General features: G+C 41.1%; 1 protein-coding gene across 1 annotated transcript; it reads right to left on the minus strand.

Moving 5' to 3' along the window:
- Window positions 1-942: 942 nt before the first annotated feature.
- Window positions 943-18,768, minus strand: LOC110966137 (cytosolic phospholipase A2 gamma-like). The gene is made up of 14 exons (XM_051960679.1): window positions 18,547-18,768; window positions 16,861-16,971; window positions 13,962-14,104; window positions 12,325-12,511; window positions 12,158-12,260; window positions 11,943-12,083; window positions 10,051-10,116; window positions 9,837-9,971; window positions 9,466-9,612; window positions 9,285-9,368; window positions 7,435-7,589; window positions 4,720-4,891; window positions 1,535-1,709; window positions 943-1,238 (listed from the first exon to the last, which is right to left on the minus strand). Exons 1-13 carry the CDS (start codon window positions 18,658-18,660, stop codon window positions 1,537-1,539), a joined length of 1,731 nt encoding a protein of 576 aa, XP_051816639.1. The 5' UTR covers window positions 18,661-18,768; the 3' UTR covers window positions 943-1,238; window positions 1,535-1,536.
- Window positions 18,769-23,016: the final 4,248 nt, after the last annotated feature.

Raw genomic sequence — 23,016 nt, forward strand, 5'->3', positions numbered from 1 at the left:
CCAAACTAACTAATAAATGGAACTGCAAGTAACATGAAAGAGATTTACAAACCTATTACCATTCCGTACTACAAAAAAAAAAAGTTTATTAGGGAATAATGTTTGGTGATCAGGCTTGGCTGTTGTATTATTTTATTATTTTATCCCAGATGTGTTGGATGGATTTGAGTTCTTCCACCTCAAAGACAGAAAATCATTTCTGTATAGATCTGGCATTATGGACACTACTGTTAAAAGTTTAGGATCACCCAGACACGTTCATGTTTTCCATGAAATCTCCCACTTTTATCCATGTGCTAACATAACTACACAAGGGTTTTCTGATCATTAATGAGCCTTTCAGCACCATTAGCTAACACAATGTAGCATTAGAACACAGGAGTGATGGTTGCTGGAAATGTTCCTCTGTACCCCTATGGAGATATTCCATTAAAAACCAGACATTTACAGCTACAATAGTCATTTACCACATTAACAATATCTACACTGGATTTATCATTCATTTAATGTTAGCTTCAGTGAAGAAGAAATGCTTTTCTTTCAATAATAAGGACATTTCTAAGTGACCCCAAACTTTTGAACGGTAGTTGAATGTGGGTATTTTCATCATGAAACAGGAATATTTGTGTTGTTTCTATGTAGGGATTTCCATTCATTGGAAGTAAGATTTTTAGCCACGGATGAACACTTTTCAAAAAAACATGATATTGTTTTGACATTTATCGTAATTCTAATATGAGTTGCGACTGCAGTGGAAGTGGAAGTGGTCTTTTTTTTGTCTGTTTCCGCTGTCTGCAGTCTGCACTAAAGAACGATTCTGTCTTGTGTCTGGAAAATCCAGCTTGTAGCTCCACAGTGCACTTTGGCCGTGTTGATTTTTGTTGATTATATTTCAATTAATTGTTCAGACTTATTTTTAAAACATGAAATCATAAAAAAGGGGGGTGTCCAGATACTTTTAATAGTGCAGTTATTCACCATGCAATAGAACAAAAGTGTCACATTTATATTTAAAGTAAAAGTTCCACTAAAACCCAACCACCAGATTTCCAGCAGACATGCTTGTATATTCATTCTATAACTGTGTATAAGTTGTGTTTTCTCTGCCTCCTTTGTAGCGGAGAGCAATAACGTAAAGCCAGGACAGCATCTGCCTTTTGATCATTAGGAAACCACAGATGCTGAATCACAGCAAACCTGTCAAGCAAGAAGTAAGCTTCTGCCCCCATGTAGGATTCCTAAAAAGACAGAGAGGACATGTTAGAGCCACTTATTCATCCATCAGCAGTCCACATCTCTCACTCAGTCTCACACACTCTGACACACAGATATGACATAAAACCCTGTTACTGAATCTTTTGTAATCCATCACTCTCTTTTACAGACATACAGACACACAGTGAGCTCACAGATTACATGCCACAAAGAGATGCCAGATTCAGCTCTGACCTACATTGACAGTGATGCGTGATGATCTCTGATTCCTTTATCTCTCTCTCCCTCTCACTTTACACCCCGTCCCACTCAGACCCACCCTTATTCCTTTTTCTCTCTGCGGAGAACGGCCTTCTTTATCTCCCTCAGCAGCGTCTCTCTGTTGTTTTTCATGTTGGCTTTTGCCGTCTCCAGCACAAAGTCGATCTTCTCCTGGGTGTAGGGCAGCTGGAAGGTGTTGTACTCGTCCATCTTCGCTTTGAACTCTTCAGCATCTGTGGAAAACAGTGAAGAGCTGTTTAGGCTCTGGTCACTCAACGGCCTCCCCCCAGAGGCCTGCCTTCCCCCCTCCCTCACCGACAGTGAGTTTCTGGCCTTAGTTGATAATTTTAGTTTGTTTTGTGTTAGTGAAAAAACTAGATAAAACCCTAGTCTGCCTGCCATCTGCTCTGTACGCTCTCACATTGGGTTCGATTTTACCACTGCACCACAGCAGTTGCCTGCCTTACAAAACGTTAATGACAAGATTCACCAAATTCAATGTATGTTCCATCCATTATCATCCTAGCATCCAAGCTAATAGATTACAGCTGCAGCATTCTTGTAGAACAAGTCAACAACATGTGGGGATAAAACAGCCCCAGAGGTGGAAACAGTGGCTCAACATACACAGGATGAGATCTTTTATAGCACATCCAGGGTCTTTCATACATTGCTATGTATAATTAGGCAACTCATTTGGTCAATATCAGTTTGTTATTACCGAAACATGAACTTATACTCATACGATTGGCCCGTTTACAGCAGGTGTAAACTTGTGTTCTGTTTCTAGATACTGACATTTTATCTGTGGGTTTTGTATTTACATCTGGAACTAAATTCTGTTATCTTGATCGTCTTCACAACTGTGTCCACGGTTCCATCCAGTTTCAGTTCATGAATCAGGAAGGCATTGCTGGATGACTGCTGCTCTGGTTGCTCTGTTTTTTTCATGGCCAAGCTGATGTTACCTGTGCTACCTTTAGTTATCTTTGAGCTAACAGGAAGAGGTTGGACTTAGGTGACCACACTGGGTGCATTTTTCTCTTCAGAATGTAGACACTGGGTAAATATTGCGGCTAATTTATCCTTTCAGAGTCCACGGGTTTACAAAAGGTCAGTGAGGGTCCATGGGATGTAAAATTTCATCATCTGTTCACGTCCACGAGGGTTCCAACAGACCCCTCTGAGGATGTCTGAGTCCAGGCCAACATTTGTGACCACATGGACTGTACACACTACCAGTACGCCAACTGCAAGACTGCCAGGAAAACAAATGGGGCTGAAAATAGAAGCTTGATAAGAGGAAACGTTGTGCGAGGCGATTCTCTCTTGTTTACACCGTGAGTGGAGTGATGCTGGTACATTGTGTTAAATACAAACATGCAAACACACTCACAATGACGACGCTAACAAAATGCTGTTTAACACGCATCACGTCTCCCATGTTCACCATCTCCACTTAGCCTGGAAGCACGTTAACGTTTGCCAAACAAGACTCAACACAGAGTACAGATGAGTCTGATGGGAATGCCATGAGTTTAGCAGTTATTTGGCCATGATCTGAAGTGTCTCACAAAATAAAAATCTGACCAGATGACGATGTTTTAAGAACAGTTAGAGAATCACCAGAGTAGTTTCAGTTCATTTGACTGGTGCCCAGTAAAGCTGAATGCCATGTTTCATGGTAATCCATCCTGTGGTCATTGAAACATTTCACAAAACAGAAAAGTAAATCATCAGGGCGGTGCTGTAGAAAAAGTCAGAGGATCATCAAAGACATCTTTCAGTCTGGACCACAGAAATGAAACGACTGATGTCGCTAAAAATGATGCTCCATGTCAGAATTGTCACGCTTTTTCTTTCTACAAATATTGATCAGACTTGGTATAAAATGGCCAAATTATTGTACATTAAGATCATTTCTGCACAATTGGAAACCCTCTCAGCTTTAGTTCTGTTAAATAGGTGTGGTGTCCTGCTCATTTCTGAAGGTTGGGGGAAAGTAGTGGAGAGGTTCAGGTACGTGTAGTCTGACTCACTGGATTTAGATCGTAGATCTAAGCCTCCCATTGGCCACGGATTTTGCTTAGTATTACGCTAACTCCTGAACTTCAGCTATTTAAGTGTCACTGTTTTCAAAACCCACTTTACTGTGGACACAACAAGCTCTGCCACACTGAAAATGGAAATGTTTTTCCAAGAAGCTTTGCAAACAAATGCTCCACTAAAACAATGATCCAGTCACTATTTTGAGGGCACTTAGCTCCAGCCAAAATGGTTGTGACTGCTTTGGAGAAAAACAAGTCAGAGGATTTTTTCTTCCAATAGCAGAATGCTAATGATAGAAAGCGGACCAAATATGTTCTGCAGAACAGCAGAAAGTACGACTTGGGTCCACAGCACAAAGTGTTCCCGGTTCGATTCCCAGCTGACCCGACTTTTACTGAATGGAATTTCCCCATGTTCCCTGTCTGTCTGTTTTGTGCAAAATGACAAAAACTAAACTAAAAAATCAACAGCTTATAATCTTCCTACATCCAAGTAGCTTCCTACTTATCTATATGTATATTTTTGTTATAAATGGGTGAAAACTGGTCAGAAAAATGCAGCTGTAGAGAATGTTTTAAGTCTGTTTCTAGAACTAAGCCTCAACTTGAACTCTTGTGCAATGTATGTGGCAGCTTCCAGTAACATCTGCATCACAGATCACTCGGTATCAACAACAAAATAACAAGGAATATTCCAAACAGATAATGACTAACATGAGTAGGATTTCTGCCAAAAGTCTCCCAGTGTTGCTCAGTTTCTTTCATAATTCTACATTAGACTTAGAAATCCAACCAAAGCAGTCGGCTACAGCCGTCTTTCATTGAATATGTAAAGTTCCACATTAGTATGTATCACCTGACTGCAGTAAAATAAGAGTTTAGTTATTTCTAGTGTTATTTAACCGCAGCAAATACTTAGAAATCTCAGTGCTGAGTCTTTTGGACGAGTTTCCCGACAAGCCGGCCTGTTACTGAAGAAGCGTCCAACACTTCTCCAGCTAACTTCTCCAAATACCTGATCTTGACGGATGTTTGAAGAACACGCTCGATGAGTTATTTTTATGCCTCCTTGAAGCTGGAAAGAAAAGGACCTGTGCACTTTGAGCCAAGCATCTGTGTTTGGTTACATCTTGACAGTTTCTATTTGTCTGAAGCACAGTTCCAGTCAAGGAAGAAGTGAGGATGTGGAACAGACCTTTGCAGTTCTGTTGGTTGAACAGCGGCATGTAGATGATCGTGGGCGCCGTTTCTCCTCCCTCCAACACATAGCAGTCCTTCGGGAAGTCTCTGTCCTTCAGGATTTCGTCGTCTATCTCTGGGAAAGGCTTCATCAATTCGGCTGAATAATTTCTTGCAAGAGTCAGAGTCTGTTCAGAGAGCAGAGAGTGAACATTGTTTCAGACTTTTCAGCCTCCACAGATTTTGTGCAGTTTTATGAGTTCAGTGAATCACAGCTGAGGGACTGTAGTTGATTTAATTGTCATCCATCTTTTTTTGTTACTGCACAGAGACAAAACATCTACAGGAGCTTTGTAAGAGTATTTTAGGCTGTAGTTAATGGCTGACAATAGTTTTATATGTAAGAACAACAACAGTCTTGTCCATTTGAGCATTTAGAGAAATCTGCAAAGCATCTCCTAAACACCATGAGCATTAATACCAAATAAAGTAGGAAAATAATACATCTTTAATAAATGATTGCGTGTTTGCATTGTAAAATGCGTCTAGGTTGTCCAGATTCTCTGTAGCAGTTATTCAGAAGGTCAAATATACAGCCATGGAAAAAAATTATTAGTCCACACTTGTTTCCTTCATTTTCTTGTTCATTTTAATGTCTGGTGCAACTAAAGGTAAGTTTGTTTCAATAAATGTAATGATAACAACACAAATAGCTGATAAAAGTTTAATTTCAAAGCTGATATCAGACATTTTCCATGGTTTTCTTGATAAGAACCAAAATCCCTTCAGTTCTTCCATCAGCAGCTGTGGCATTGTTCTGCCAAAAGCAGCTTTTAGGGTTCCAAGTTTTCTTTTCTGTCTGTTTTAGTCCCATGATCCACACAGGAGTTAGTACTGATCCATAACCATTGTTTCTGATGTCTCTTCATGCTCTCCACCAGCTTCTGATCACAGCAGCCATTCCTGTTGCACTAATTCTAACTAATCTGCTTTGTTTTTGGGCTTGTGGTTCTCCATTTAGCGTTTGATGATTTTCCACAGGTTTTCAGTTGGATTTAGATCTGGTGATTGAGCAGCCAAGGCATGGTTCCAGTGCTCTGGTTCTCCATCCAGGCTTTAACTGATCTTGTCTTGTTGGAAAATCCAGTCGTTGAAGGAAGGAAAGAGTTTTCCAGCTGATGGAAGAAGACTGTTTTCTAGAGTAGCCCCAAACATGACCTGGTTCATTCTCACTGTTCCACCCAGACTGAAACTACCCCAGATGATCACTGATCCACCCCTATGTTCTACTGTAGGGGCAGACAGTTTGGTCTGTAGCTTCTCCAGGCTTCCTCCTAACCAGTAAGTTGGCTGGAGTGGACATCAACTGAAAACTAGATTCATCCTTTTAGAGAAATCCACTTGATGTCCCCTGAGTGCGATGAGCCAGGCGGGGAGGGTTGGCATCACTGTGGCGGTTAGTGTTTGGGTAAATCATCAACAGTCCAATCCTTGTGAGCCCAGTAAAGAGTAACCGGGCTTTCCTCTGCCTTTCCTTGATGAAGGGCTTCTTCCTGCCCTGTGTGACTTCAGACCAGCTACAGGAAGTCGGTTTCCAACAGACCTTGCCCAACAAGTCCCATTTCTCCACAGTGTTCACTCATTTTTAAGGTCCCTGGAGGTCTGACGACGATTCCTGAGTGACGGACATCCGGTGGGTAGAAAGACGTTTCCTGACCAGCTAGCAGTTTGGTAGAACCATGCTGGGCTGGTTTTTTCTTGGTGTAACGAACGGCTGTCTTGGAGATCTTCAGTTTTTTCGCTACCTGTCTCTCACGCCAATTTCCAGCAGTGCCAAGATGGCTGCCCTTGTGGCTTCACATAATTCTTTAGTTTTTGGCGTTATGTGAGAGCTGACAATGAAATGGCCTCTAATATACCCAGGAAAGACAATGAGGGCTGAAGTATGTCAAATAAGACATCGAGTATTATGGAATCAGCTGCATTTTTTGTCTTGTTCATTGTATTCTTCGTGCAGTGTACCTTTAGTGGTGCCAGGCATTAAAATAAACAAGAAATTGAAGAAAACAAGGGTAGTATAATATTTTTTTCCCTCACTGTATAAAGCTGTAGCTATTCAGAAAAAGCTCCAAATGCAGAACACATGAGGGCAGGTCAAAGCCCAACAGTGAAACAGAAAAAGTTCATAAAATATATTAAGGCTCTAGTTTACAACAGAAACAGCACCACATTTCAAACTGTTGAATATCACTTTGACAAAAGCCTATTAAGGCCCTTCCTACATGGCTCTGACGAGAAGAAATTAAATTCATGACTCATGTAAAAATACACCTGGTGATCAAACGAACAGTGGGTGTATGAAGTAAAGGCATTTGCATGGAAATTAAATGGTCAGTGATCTTTATTCTAGTTTAAACATGTCTACATTCCAGAGATGTAAGTACCAGAAAGTTTGTTTTACACTTGCCACACCAGGATGTGAGTAAATTCAAGTGTAACTGAGTCAGAAACTGTTTAACATGAGGCATTAGACTTGGTTGGATCAAATCCAATAAGAAGAAATTTCCTTTCACAAGAGAAATTTCTTCTTTTGCTGTTACTTACAACATAAGTTTGACTTGTCTGGCTTGCAGTCAGAGGGCCTCATGTATGAGCGCTATAGGGTAGGAATTATGAGTAACTTTCAGCTGAAGGTTCAGGCGCATTGAGAAACAGACTCATCTTACAGCACCTCAAACATGTTTCCAGCGCTGTACTCTGGTGCAATGATGAGGTCGATGTCTCTCTTGTCTCCCAGAAATGAAGGATAGGGCACGTTGATCAGTGATCCAGCGTCTATCAGGTGGATAGTCTCATTACTCTGGAGGCAAGGTGGAATAGAGGGATCTAGATGGCAACAGAAAGTAATAAAATTAAAATTTATTGATTTAAAAAAAAATGTAATCCCATTTATAAATGACTTTTAAGCTAAACCAATTTGTTATTAACTTCAGGCTTTCTTTGATGTGTTGCCTTTACAGTTTGCATCCTCTGAGTATTGAAACAGCTCTAATGTTCACATAGTGAATATGAAGCCAAAGCTAGCAGAAGGTAACTTAGTCAGCGCTACAGCTGGAAACAAAGGCAGGTCTGGGCAAAGGGCTTGGATGTGCATCATAAACTGACATCTTTGGCGTTACGGAAACATAGATTTCTGTTCAGCATTCTTTAAATGGGGAGTCTCTTCCTGATAATACTCAGTTGTAGGTCCATTTAAACTAAATAAAATTCAAACAGAAGGAAAATCAACTCATGGAATGAGTTGAAGTGTAAAGGCCAATCCAAGAAAGTCTTTAGAAGCATCATAGACTTCCATTCACTTATCTCAAAGAACATTTGTATGTATTATTCTACTTTCATTCCAAGATGCACATCACCAATGATTTTAATGGGAAATCAATTAACTCTGACATAAAGACATTGCTGATTCCTTTCTGCAGTGCCTACATAAAAACTATTTATATTGATTTCAACTGTCAGTCATCCTGGTGAGGACTGTTTGTCCGGCAGACAGCTGGTGCTGAGGACAAAGATGCCAAATGGATGTCGGAGTTGGTGTGGATTCAAACAGACTGACGTCTTCAGCAGCGCTCGAATCGTGCCTCATTTTAAACACTGATTCCCATTAACAACAACAAAGTGCCACACAGTTTGTGCAGTGGCTTCCTAAAGACTTCATTGTTTGGTCATCCAGACAGTTACAGATTCTGGTTGTGAGGTTTGGAGCTTTGTGCTTAACACTGTAAAAACCAAAGGATGTTTTTGAAGTTCATTGCTTTGCACGAATTAAACCAAGTAGATGCACTGATCAGACACAACCTGAAAACTACTGACAGGTGAATGAAGGACATTGCTCATCTTGTTACAGTGAAATGTTTTGCTGGGATTCTCTGGGTCATGGCGTTCATGTGGATGTCACTTGACATGTGTCACCAGCTAAACAGTGTTCCAGACCAAACACACCACCTCCATGGCATCAACACTCCCCTACAGCTGTTGTCTTCCCCAGCAGAACAAGGGAAACTGCTTGAGGAACACAACCAAGAGCCTAGGGTGTTGACCCAGTATCAATATTACCCAGTTCCAAACCCAAACAATCAAGGCCCCAATACAACCAATTCATGGTGATCCGACTCTGTAAACCACAGGACTCAATGGATTAGCTGCCATCATTCAGGGACCAGACCCAAAGGCACTACCAGAGGGTTGGTGTCCAGGCCCCACAGAGCTAAATTTGGTGGTACAAGGTGGACTTACGCAATATCAGATCACTGATAAATCGGTGTATAACAGATGTGTTGTGGGTGGATCTTGGTATCTTTAGACTAAGACTAGTTAAATCTTTGTGCTAAACTAGGCTAAGCTAACCGACAGCTAGCAGCAGCTTTAATCTCAACTTCAAATCCTTCAGAAAACAGCACAAATGCTTTTTTCAGAATATCATAATATTGCTTTAATACGAACTTATTGATCACAGCACATTTAAAGACACAAAATATGGAGTTCTTGTGTAACAGTTGAATCAGAGGTCTGTCTTCTCACCTTGGTATTGATAGAGGAAGTTTGTGGTTGTTCCCCACTCCCATTTATGAATCAGAGGATCGACATGTTTTAAAATGGCAGAAACTGGGGGAAAATCATTGAAAAGAAATACAATGAAATATGTGTCTTGCTCAACAACATTCAGAAGTCTGGCTGTTTATCTGTCATGCCATCCTCTGACCTTGTCTTTTTAAAGTTTCATCCTGAAGAGTTTCACACCAGGTTTTTGCTGCCTGCAGCAGCTGCAGGCCCAGTGGCTGTAAAACTTCCTGCCTTTCCTCTGAAGTGTTCGAGGGCAACCTTGCAGACTGATTATTATGCACCATGCCTGGAAAAGATAGAAATCTAATGGGCATAGTGGCATTTTCAATCATTTCAATCATCATCGCTGCATTAGGGAGCAAAGAAAAGTTGAATTGGGAAGAAAGTTGAAACAATGGCAGCATTTTTTTCTGACTATCAGCAGTTGCAATCTCATGAGTTAGCTTTTAGCGAGAAAAGCAATAAGATTTAATGTACTTGGAGCAAGATGATCATCCTCATCGCACCTACCGTTGAATATTTTCCACAACGTGGTCCAGTCAGGTTGAGCAGCAGGTTCTTTAGAGATGTGTCCCATCAGGCCGGAAAGTTTATAAAAGATCTTGATGGCACGCCAGTACTTCTGAGAAGAACTCTCCTCATCCACTGAACACACAGAGGGCAAGTGCTTAACATAAAACATCTAGCACCTAGATACCAGATGTAAATTTCAAACTGTGATTACCAATCAGCCAGGAAGGGATGTTATCTGTGGCAATCTTCTCATCAGCCATCGCAGATCCTAACACACCTGCAGAGAGAAAAAAATGAGGGCCGATATGAATGCATGACCAATAATCCCATCAGTTCATTTTTAAGCCTCCCCACCGGTAACACTTGTGACCAAAAGCTTTGTGTTTTCAGGTTGTCCTTCTGTCCAACATTCATTCAAACTGGAGAATCAACTGACTGGATTTTGGAGGATAAAGATCATGGTGACCTGACAAAACACATTTTAGGCCATACTGCAAGAATTTATAGACAAACTTTCACAAAAATGTTACAAATCTTCTCTGACAGTGGAGGAAGGCCACAGAGGAGGAGAAGGAAGGCAAAAACCTGCTGCTGGGAGAGATCCAGGGGAGACTTGTAACACTGAGGAGAGTGGAAAACCCTCTGAGGAAGTGCAGGAGAAAGCAACAAACAAGATGACGATTCTACAAGGTCCCTTTCAAATTTGTGAAGAGGCTGTTCACAAAGGAGAAGAGTGGAAGTCCCTCAATGTCGAAGGCCACCTTGGAAGAACACCTGAAAAAGACCTGCACAGACGACCGATGAAGAGGTGACACTTCCTCCCGACATGCCGCCACTCAATCCACCAGTGCACCATCTTGACATCTGCCCACCCAGTTGGATCGAGGTAGAGAAAACTGGACGTAGAGCAAGGGCCGCATCAGCACCAAGTCCCAGCGGGGTACCATACAGGTTCTACAAAAACCCACCAGACGTCCTACAATTCCTCTGATGAGCATTGAATGGGGGAATAAAGGAGATACCACCAGCCTGGCAGAGAGTCGAAGGGATCCTTATTTCCAAGGAAAAGGATTCATTGGAGATTGGCCAGTTCTGCCAGATCAGCCTTCTGAATGCTAAAGGAAAATCTTCTTCAACGTGGTCGCTCACAGGCTGGCAGGATACCTGCAAAGAAATGAGCTGATTGACATGTCGATCCAGAAAATGGGCATCTCAAGCTTCTCTGGTTGTGAGGAACATGACCGCATCATCTGGCACCAGATCCCAGTTGACAAGAAGCAGGGATCAGACTTTCATGTTGTCTTCCTGGATCTTGCGAACACCATTGGTTCGGTTCCTCACAACCCCTTGTGGTCAGCCTTCGACTTTTTCAGGGTCCCAGCGGCTCTTACAAACCTTGTCAAGGCTTACTTCCAGGATATTTAGCTCTGCTTTACAACAGCACAGTACACTAAAGCATGGCAACATCCGGAGGTGGGAATCATGGCCGGCTGCACCATCTCTCCGCTTGCCTTCACCATGGCCATGGAGGTGATTATTCGGGCATCTTGTTGGGTAGTTGGAGGACAGCGAATAAGACCTGGACTGAGGCTGCCAACAGTCAAAGCCTACGTGGACAACCTCACAATACTCACCACAATCAAGGCCTGCACTGTCCGCCTGCTGAGTAAGCTGCAAGAAAACATCGAGCTGGCTCACAGGAGGCTCAAGCCAAGCAAGTCCAGAATCATTTCCATCATCAATGGGAAACTATCAGACCATCACTTTCGATGAGACTATTCCAACTGTCTTACAGAAACCTGTGAAAAGCCTAGGCCAGTGGTAAGATGCCTCAAAGACAAAGAGCAAGTAGACCAGCTAGGGAAGGAGGCAACCAGCAACCGCATGAACATTGATAGAACCCAGCTTCCTGGCAGGCTGAAGCTCTAGTGTATGCTGTTTAGGCTACTTTCAGATAGCTGATTTATTTATTTTTTTTAACTGGAAAGGCCTCATACACACTTAAATGACTTCAAAATAAAAGCTGTTGATCTTTGGTTTCTGCACATCAAAGCTGCTCTCTGCTGCTTCTGTCCGTAACCTGCTCAGCCTGGAAACACACACCTTGCAGTTTGACCATGTCCATCTCTGGCTTCTTCTCCAGCAGCTCTCCACTCTGAAACTTGCTGCCCAGGAGAGACGTTTCAACAAAGAGACCCAACGCTGGGAATCCGGCTTCATGAGGGCTTATCTCGAACCATTTCCCTGAGAGACAAGACAATTTACATCAACAAGTCGCCTAGGAGATAGCTTTATTGAGCGTGTAAGCATGTGTGTACCTTCTGTGGGCCCATCTGAGAAGCACTGCTTCTCTATGGCAGAATAGATGGGGTAAGGGTTGGTGGCATTCCTGTCGGCCTCATCTGACAAATGTCGCATGTCCTTTTGATGAAACACAGAGTGAGTGACATTTCAAAAGAGAGAGTAGCAGCATGCATGTGTTTACCTGCTTCATGATGCCAACAGAGGTTAAGACTGCCCAGAGATCAGTGAGAGAGAAGTATTCATCTTTCTCCCTCTCGTTCAACCAGGCCAGGGCCTCATCCATCTCCAGCCTATCATTCGACAGCTTGGAAACGGCTCCGTCCATGTTGGAGCTCCAGTGTGGCTCACTGTACACTGAGGCCATGGCCCTGTCAGAGAAAAGAGGACGACCGACAGGTCAGTTAGAGGTAAGTGCGGTGTGTACTGTATCATTTCATCACTGTAATTCCAGAGCATCAATAAACTGCAGCAACAATTACCACCATCTCTGTAACATGTCCTATTTGTTTAAAGGTAGAAAATATCTCAATAAAACTGACAAAGTCCAGGTTTCATTGACTGACTCATGTGATGGCATACATGGTTAACATTATAGAATTACAGACAGTAACAGTAACAGAATGCTTCAGAACGTAATGTTCTTAGACTTTTACTCACTGATGTGCACAGATAGACACCCCATCTCGTAACATGAACATGCGTGTGGCAGCAGCTGCACAGCCCACAGGCATCTCCACCCTGACTGTACCCACCAACCAGGTAACATGTAAATGAATCAAGTGTATCGTTCATAAGCCTCAGTTGCCACACGGTGCATTTATTTTCGATCTCTTCTAATATACCGATTGCAGCATGCCCAGAAGGGAAAGGATCAAGAGAGACAAAGAAAGGGAGCTACAGCAGGCCGCCCAGGGAAGCAGTTGTTTGAGCTCCTGGATTTAAAAAAACATCGAAGGAGGATAAGGAGACAGATCATGATCATGAAGAAGAAAGGTCAGAGTCAACATCAAAGTCATGTTAACTGTGTAGGGCCTTTTCCTCTAATTTTATTGAGATATCTTAAAAGCTGTTCCTGATTAATTTTGTCAACACAAAGTGATTTGATGGAACTAAATCAGGCAATAGGCTGGATGAGCAAAACATATTATTATAACTACAAGGTGTACAATGTGCCCTTTTTTGACCACTGAGCACCTGCCCCCCAAAATGTCTGTGCACGCCACTGTTTTCAGTAAATGATCAATAATTCACTGGATAACTGATATATATGATTCTAATCTAATATTGCCTTCAAAATCTAGACTGAAAGTGAAATAATATCTAAAAAGGACACAGAACAAACTAATGTTTAGCAGCATATTAGCTAACTAGCATTTAATGTTAGCATTAAACTGGATTCCCATGTCTTCTTAAATGCTAACACATTAAAGTCTCAATGCAAACTGAAACCAAAGATGTTTTATCGGCCCGGCAACACCTGAACATTTCACTCTGAGTAAATTAAAATATTAGATCCTGGTATTCTGAACCAAATGCAATAAAAACTAACCATAAAGCCAGTAATGGGAATTCATTGCAGTTAAATGTTTATTTGGGCTGAATTCTAGTAACTGTTGGTAAAATTGGAAAGGGTTCAAGGGTTCTGAAAAGAAGTGGTGATGTTGATACTGATAAATAAGACAACAAGGTTTGTAATTTAGGAGAAAGATAACAGAAGCAGGCTAAGCTAGTTATGGCTGAAACTGTTAGCATGTTGTCGTTTCCCCTAATGCAGCAGCTAACATGGATTTAGACTCTTCTGGTTGGGATTCCTGTTACCATGTTGAGCCAGAAACTCCCGCCAGGTACAGCAGGGTGTCCAGCAGATTGTCCTTCTCCAGCTGATAGAGGGAACCCACCATAGCCACAGTGGCCCTCTGACCTCCACCTGACCCCAGCAGGGCGATGTGGGGAACCGAGTTCTGGATGGAGACATGACCCAAAGACAGTTAAAGCTGCCCTGTATGCCAGCGCATCATAGTATGTTAAACTTTTTTCATCTGCATTGAATTCTGTGTGCCTCCTACCAGCAGTTCAGAAAGTGGATATGAGCTGGAGTTGAAGTAAAGCACAGTTTAGAATAAATAAATCTTTGTTTTGTGGAGTTATCAACTTTAATTTACACTGTGTTCCTCTAATCTGATTTTCCAATTTAAGCACAAGTGTAGACACATTGAACATCTTCTTTTGCAATTGTTCCCTTTGAGAAGGACTAAAGAGTAAAGGAAAAGAAAGAACAGTGAGTCTAATGACAAATTTGGAAACTTCAGATCCACTTTCACTTGAAGTTAAGTTGCAGAAATGCAATCTGTTCATTTGTTAGCAATCTAATGAATGCTGTAAATCTAACTCAAAAAATGTAGGATTGATATTTCTTGTTGACCTACATTGGATACACTTGTGGTCCAAATTGAAGCAATTCTTTTAAGTATATGTCATTTGGTTCACCTATGCAAAAGTGGGCCGGCCCCTCTCGAGAGGGGCTTGTGATTGGAGGATGCTGGTGGACCTGGACCAAAAGCTCTGGTTCCCACCTGAGATCACATCCACCAACCTGAGACCAGACCTGATGCTATCGTCAGCTTCGCTTAGGCACATTTATATCATGGAGCTCACTGTACCCTGGGAGAGCCCAGTAGAGGAGGCCTATGACCACAAGAAGCTGAGGTATATGGAGCTTGCCACAGATGTAAAACAGCGAGGCTGGAAGGTAAGGGTCTGACGAATTGAAGTAGGCGGCAGAGGATTTGTAGCCACCTCGACATCCAGGCTTCTCCAGTAGACGGGGCAGGGGATCAAGGACCTCTACAGAGCCGCTGAAAAGGGAAGTCAGTGGCTGTGGATGAAGAGAAAGGACTCCACCTGGGCCGTCAGGTGAGTAGACAGGATCCAGGAAGTGAACCTGGGACGCTGGGATTCACTGCTGAACCCTGTCGAGGTGTTGTGGTCCGATCAGCTAAACATCGATGAAGGAGGGCACCCACTTGAGGATGCCCTCACTCACTTCACCATCCCACAGTCTTAGGTATGTCATGTATGCAAGAAGGGATCTCAACATCGAGTCCTACACAACAGATGTAAATATCAAATTGAAACACATATCTCCATTTGTAAAATACAAATCAAAGGAATGAAAGACGAAACTCTATGTTGTTGCGTTTATTTGGGGAATTCTAAAGCTGAACTATGAAGATATGTTACAGTTATATTTAGAACCAAAATGACTCTCCATTAAAAGTAAATCACCCAAAAGGTAGTTTGTGAAAGCTGCTTACTGCGAACCACAACGATGTATTTTGGTGGCAGGTTATTGTCTACGACTTGTAATTATGACAGCAGAGGAAATACTCTGCTTTGTGAACAAACATGTGCTCAGCTAATGACACTCCCTTTAACCTGAGGTGTACTTTGCTTTTAGCACCATGTAGTAAATGTTAGCACTGCGGTGCCTGAGTACAGTCTGGCAGAGTCACTGACGGGGACATGGACTGTTTTAAATGTGCGTTTCACTGCATGGTAATAGGTTGTAAACCAAGCAAAGTAGTCAAGTCACTGTTATTTATGAAGGACATTTAAACCAGCAGATGTTGAGCTTCAGTGCATTCCTACAGATACATAAGATCTGACACAACAAATTTAATCAAAATGTTTAAATATTAAGCTGAAGGCCTTAAATTAGTATTTATAAAATGTAGAATAAGATCCTGCAATACTCAAATCAGTTGATTTATATACAGCCTGAGTTGACCAAAGTTCTGTACATGTTATCAGACAAGCAACGACAAAATTCTGTGTAAAGCATCAAGACAGGATAAAAGTAGTACATTTAAAAAACAGGCAGAATACGATAGCAGTTTCAAATGAACAAATATGAAATTAATATGAAATATTAACACAATAGCAGTCAAAAGTCAATGAAATATCTTGAGGTTTATCCTGAAAATGGCAATGTGGAGGAAACATCAGATTAAATAAGAAAGTATGCTATGCTATGCTATGCTATGCTATGCTATGCTATTCTATTCTATGCTATGCTATGCTATGCTATGCTATGCTATGCTATGCTATGCTATGCTATGTTTTCCTTTGTTTTGGAAATATTCAGGTTAAGGCCCTGCAATACGATGCTCACAAATGTTTTGATGAACAGACTACTTTTGGGTCATGTATGTTAATATACTGCATATATAATCTACTGTAGGTGTCCTCTACAATCTACATAACAATGAAATTTTATTATAATCACTTGGTACCAAAACTAAAAAGTGGATTCAAATTTTTGTTTGACAGCGTTTAAGTGTCTTTTTTGTTAATACAATAATATTATGGACTGTTTTATGCTCCATGCACAACACCAGCTGTTTACGTATTTACCCACAGTATCTGTTCACCAAATAAGTGATTTCTACACTTTGCAATGTGGACAATATTTACTTAGAAGAGTTGAAAATCTGCAGTGTTGCTACGTCTTGGTTGTTTCTGCTCCAGAAGCTGTATTGAAGAGTTCAGCCTTCCAGACATTTTAATATTTACTGTCAAAAAGCCCCAATAGAAACAAGATGAGCAGGAAAATAACACAGATAAGACATGAAGCTGTGCTCAGAACCCGTGAAGAACACAGGCTTTGGTGTTTTCTTTGAAGACAGGAAGAAGAAAGAAGAAGCTGTTTCTTTCTTACCTCAGTACAGTTGATTTCCAAACTGTTTAGAGTCTCCAGAACTATTTGTTTCCTCTTCTGAACAAACTCCCGCTCGCCGTCACACAGCGACTGGGACTGACGGACGACTTTCTGCAAAGAATCAAGGACGGGAGAACATTGGTTTCATCTCAGAGGCGAATCTGAAACACTCTTATACATACTGTTGATGTGAAAGAATCATCTGAGATATTCCTGCAGCTGCTGCAAAATAACAGAAAATAATACCTGTTCTGTTTATCCCAGTGCCACTGCACTTCTTCAGTATTTTTCAACAATAGGAGTCGTGATTACATCTACTTTTCCTGCTTGCTGTCAGTATGTAGCTCAGTGCCTCAGCCAGCTGGCAATTTAGTGTTTCAGAAACAATGTATTGAATAAAAAAGGAAGTGAAATGTGATCATCTTTTGTTTCTGACAGAGATGTAGAAGATTAGACATATTAAACTTAACACATTTTCAGCCTCATTTATGAAGATTTGTTCACAGAATATGTATTCTGATTCAATAACATCTTTCTTTCATGTGCAACAGACCGACACATAGATGATGATATGACTTCCTACTATAGAGGAAGAACTACAGTCTGTTCCTCTAAAATAGAGGAAGCAGACCTGTCCAGAACATGTACAGAAACATGCACACAATTAGCCATATCACTGCATAAATATAGCAGAATTCTCTGTAAAATTCACACATTTAACTGAAGAAAAACAATGACTACATTTATATGCAGTCAATAACCCTTTCATAACCAGAATATTAGCAATAATCCGGTTGCGTACGGCCATGTAAACACCCGCAAAAACCCGAGTAAGACCCCTGGGTTACTCCTTTTCTAACCCGAATATCTCGTAATATAAACGCGCATCAGAATATCCCCATAGAAAGAAACATTAATTTGTATTCTGTGCATGTTTCATCCGAAAGGAGTCTTGGTCTTTGGAGTACGGCAACGACTTGTATGCCGCATCTGGCGCCGGAAATACACAAGGAGAGGTAAACAGACATGGCGAAACCCACACGCGGCAGCACAGCGAGGAGGAAACGGACTACTTTATTAGCATTGTAAAAGACATGAATATAATGTCTTTCATTGACGGCAGAAAGTATCGTGTCATGACGTTGTCTGTGCGTCCCGGTTTGGATGGGAATATCCCAATTGATTACACTGATCATGTAAACAGGAGTAACTGTTTAGGCATGTAAACGGGTTATTCCAAATGTTTCAGAAACCAGAATATTGACCTTAACACGAATATTAATGGCATATAAACGTAGTCAATGAAAGCATCAAGATAAAAAAACAGTAATAAAAGTAGAATGACTAATTATGCAGTAGCCCCATTTTAAAATAAGTTACTGTGTAAATCCATGTAATGGTGCAGCTGGTAAAGGTGGGACTATAGTTTTAAAAGCTGAATATACTGCAGAGTAGCTTCCATTTATAGCTTTGAATCATCAAACTGAATCTGCGAAGAAACAAAAGTTGTCGTGTCACAATAAAGTATAAAGTCCAGTGCTTGCTGCTGAAAGGAGGAGTAAAATTATGAAGTAGCATTTGTTTGAAAGTAAAGAACTAGTGGATCTAAACATTTTCCTACAAATTACATTTTTTAAATACAAAATGCAAATGTGCAATCCAGATCTTTATCCATGCACGTCTCACCTCAGAAACAGTTGCATTTCTCTCCATGTCGTCTCCTTCTTCTGCCAGACCTGCTGAAATGATGAGCCAAAGGCAAACCCCCACAACCAGGAAACCTGCATTTCCTGCTATCATGTTTGGAAGTTGATATAATCTTGAATGACTGACCAACACCTTAAGTAAATCTACAACTCAGAGAGGACTGCTTCGCTGCAGTTGCATTTGTCTGATCAGAAACTGTGCAAGATATCAGACATACCAAATACAGCACACACACACACACACACACACCAACTTCTTTATTTCTCCCATGTGTTTGCTGCTGATGTCAAATTCAAACCAGATTGGAAAAACAAGGAGGATTTAGTTGGCTGCTCTCAACACAATTGCATAATCAAATCACCCTTTAAAACTGCTTTTATTCATCACATTAGAAACAAGATTAAACCATTTAAAAACTCTGGTTTCTTTCTTGAACCCTATTATCAAAGTTTCCAACACTTCAGTTCATAAATCAGAACTAAAACTAATCGTGTGAATCTCAACTTTATTTTCTGTCAAATGTAAGCATGCCAACAAATTTAAAAATTGTTGTTTTTACGATAAAAGTCCGGCAGCTGTGGTCGCCAGAACGCTACCGTAAAATCACAGTAAAACATTTTCGACATTTATTATAAAGAAATGTCTTGATATTGTTGATTTTAGGGTTACAAGCGTTTCATTCCATATTTTAATGTGAAAAAGTTTTAACCTTTAATGATGTGAAAATTTACATGAAAATACCGTATAAAATAAAGTTTGTGTCACTTACTGTAAATATTACAGCATTTTTTCCATCATCAGCACAACAGTTTGTGTATTTAACATTGAATATATGTAGTTTTTAGCAAAAATTGTGGTTGAAGCTGTAAAAAATTAGAGCATATGTTCATTATTAACACAAAACTACATCAGTTTGACCGATTACAAACTTTTTACATGTAATAAATCTGTGAAAAACTATTCTTTTTAAAAAGAATTAAATGCAGAAATTACAGTATTGTTCTCCATATTACAGCATTTTTCTATTAAAAACTGTCCAGGAGTCCTATATTTTTTCAGGAGAAAAAAAAATAAAAACCACTTTTTTCTCCCGACGAACCTATTTACGGTGATTCAGTGTTAAATAAACTGCATCAAACTGCTTTTACAGATTTTTTTATCCTGCTATTAAATTAGTATTCATATCAACATGCATAAAATAAAATAGAATTTTTTCTGGCTATTTTTTCAGGCTTACGGTGTTATATAAATTGCATCAAACTATTTCAGAGTTTACAGATTTTTATCCTTTATCCTTTTATCCATTAGTATTCATATCAATATGCATCCAGTGAAATAACTATTTTTATGGTAAAATGCTGCACAAAGCCCCATTCACAGTGAGTGTAATTCTAAAACAGGCTGTACCTTATGCTGAATGCACAGCCTCAAAGCACACATAGTTCGTGCGAAGTAAAAGCTTGGAGGAAGGGAAACAGAAACAGAAATTCATTGGAGAGTAACGTCTCCTCAGTCGGAGCTGTGTGCTCTTAATTCCAAGCTTTTTAAGGAGCTTCAGAGCTACTTGTTTCCTCCTCAGGATAAATTTCTGCTCCCCAGGAGACGAGGACCGGGACTGAAACGCAAAATACTGCAGTGGAATTATAAAGTGCACATGAGAAGCAGAGTTAAAACGGTGGACATACACTTTAGCAATACTGTACAGATGCTTCCTCAGTTTAATATGAAAAACTAATGACCTAAACCCATGCGTGCAGCCGTTGAATGACTAGTTCTCTTCAATTTTTCACTGTCGGCCTGTTTTTTTCTGATAAATTTCATGACTGCAGGGGCCCAAAGTCAAACTGAATACTTGAAAATGCGCTTGGCTTCCAAACAGAGAAAACTGCAAACGCACAACCAGAAGATGCGTCTCAGAAAGGAGAACACTCCGGTGAGTTGTTGACGTTGTTACTGCAGAAGGAAACAGGTAGGTTTTAATGGGAGGAGGAGGAGGAGGAGGTGTTGATAAGGAGGGACGGGGTGGAGGGTGAGGCAGCCTGGAGGATGAGATCATGGAGATGACTGGTGGTAGAGCAGGGATCAGGTTGTGGAGGGAAGATGGAGGAATGTGTGAGGAAGAGGCTGGATTATTGAAGACGGGGGTGGAGCTGTGGCTGCTGCAGGGCGGTGCGCTCTTCAATAACAGCCTGGAATGAAGACGAGATCACAGGAGACTCAAGATGATGAATGTGAAGAAAAACAAACCAACACCCACAGCTGCCAAACACACTTCAGCTCTTGGTGTTTTTAAATGACCGTTTTTGTGGATGTTCTTTACAAGGCTAGTTAACACACAAAGACACAATGAAAAGGGAGACTTAGAAGTAACTATCCTTGAAAATGAATAAACATGGTAAAAGATGAATGCGCTGGTTGATTTTTTCCTATTAATTAATCACTTTGGTTTTTCTGGTCGCCCACAGCCCACAATGACCTTCATAATGCTGGTTTTGTTAAACTAATAGCAGTTCAAACCCCAAAAAGCAGCAACTATTCATATTTATCAACCTGGAATTCATGAAATCTGGGGCAGTTCTTGATGAAAAATAACTTGGATGATTATCAAAATAAATTTATTTCTATAAACTATTCAGTGCAGTGTTTCAGCTGTTTGATTTAAAACAAATCATTGCATGTTTTGTTCACAAAAATCAGCCCTTTAAAGGAACTAAAGCGATCAAATAAGTCCTACAGTCTTGTTGTACTTCTGTTGATTGGACTGATTGTCACATGCCTTTTCCAAATCAGTAATCAATCAGTGCCACTCACCGCTCTGTATCATTTGAAGATGGAAGTTTGATATATGAACATAGTTCTGCAAATATAGTTGATAAAAACAAACGCACATGGCGTTATCTGTCAAAATAACAGCGCAGCGGCCCTAATCACAGTGTTAACCCTTCCTGTTCGGCCCCCGACCGTGGTCAGGAAGCCCGGGGTTAACCCCCTTCACTTCCTCAGCAGCTGTAGGGGCAAACACACAGGAGCCCAGCCGCATCGAAGAACACTGCAGCCTTTATTGTCTATAAACAGTGGCTGAACCGAACAGTACCGCCAAACCAGCAAATACACACCTTCTCTCCTCCTCCGACTGCCCGTCTCTCTCACTCGCTCTCCCCCTCCCTCCCACACACACACGCTGCTCTCTCTCTCACTCTCATGACGGAGCAACACACTCTCATAACAACAGCGTAATCTTTGAAATGCGCTGGCGTAGCGGCCCTAATCACAGCGTAATCTTTTAAACTGAGCGTAACAGGCCGTTAAAACTGCGTAACGGCCCGTTAGACAGTGTAACGGGGCCGTTATGACAGCGTAACGGCCCGTTACTCTGAAATGCGCTGGCGAGAACCCTGGTTTGTGATCAATCTGGTTTCAATTCACCACTTCACCCTCCGGCACTGCCGTTCCCTCTGTCTCCAAAATGTGCTTAAGCAAGCATCAAAGTTGGCACACCGGTGCGCACATTCTCACGCCAAGTTTGTTTTTAGAAATCACAACGTACACTTTCTATGCAAAGGTTGTGATTTACGCCACTTTCTAGCCCTGTTTTGTGCGCACGCAAGCTTTATAAATGAGGCCCCAGACCATTATCTGACGCTATGAGAAGGTCATTAGTAACTTTCACCAGAGCTGTTTCTGTGCTATGATGTAGTTTGAAGCCTGTCTGAAATTCTTCAAACAAGCTGTTCCTTCATAAATGTTGAGAAACCCAAACGTTACATTTCTCCTTTGTGAGATTAATAAAGTCTATCTTATCTTATCTTAACCTCAAAGAGACAAAGGTATGGACAAGTTCCTCTGCGTCTCAGAGAGTTAGGGTTGGGCACAGTTTGGAGATGTTTCTGAGATGTTGGAATGAGCAGTGGCGGTTTTTTGCACAAGCCAACTAGGCGGCTGCCTAGGGCGGCAAACTCAAGGGGGCGGCATGATGAAGGGGAAAAAAATCATTAAATACAATTCCCTTCATAAGCACGCAGCTGAGTAAGCATCCATTCACACTCTGATGGTGTTACGTTACATAACAAATGGCGCCCTCTTCAGGTCAAGACTCAGAGGTGTGCCCTCTGCTAACAAATGGACAGTGGAATATACCAAATCAGGAAAGGCGAGAGGGGTGCGAGTTTACCGGTGACTGGGCGCGACAGACTGACGCAGGTTAATTGGTGGCTGTACTAATTCAAAGCCTTAGTAAGAGCCTGCATAGTAGCTACATATCAGACTACTTCGATAAAGCTTTTTTCACACATTCCACCTAACAAAAAGAAAAAAGCTATTCTCACACATACACCTTGTTTCCAATTACAGACAATAAGATGTTCGTTATTTGGTACAGTCCGCCTCCTGAGTGAGATCGGCTTTCTGGTTTGGCAGTGATAAGCATTAACCACACCATTGCTGAGAAAC

The sequence above is a fragment of the Acanthochromis polyacanthus genome, chromosome 2 (assembly GCF_021347895.1).
Source record: "Acanthochromis polyacanthus isolate Apoly-LR-REF ecotype Palm Island chromosome 2, KAUST_Apoly_ChrSc, whole genome shotgun sequence".
Classification (NCBI taxonomy): domain Eukaryota; kingdom Metazoa; phylum Chordata; class Actinopteri; family Pomacentridae; genus Acanthochromis; species Acanthochromis polyacanthus.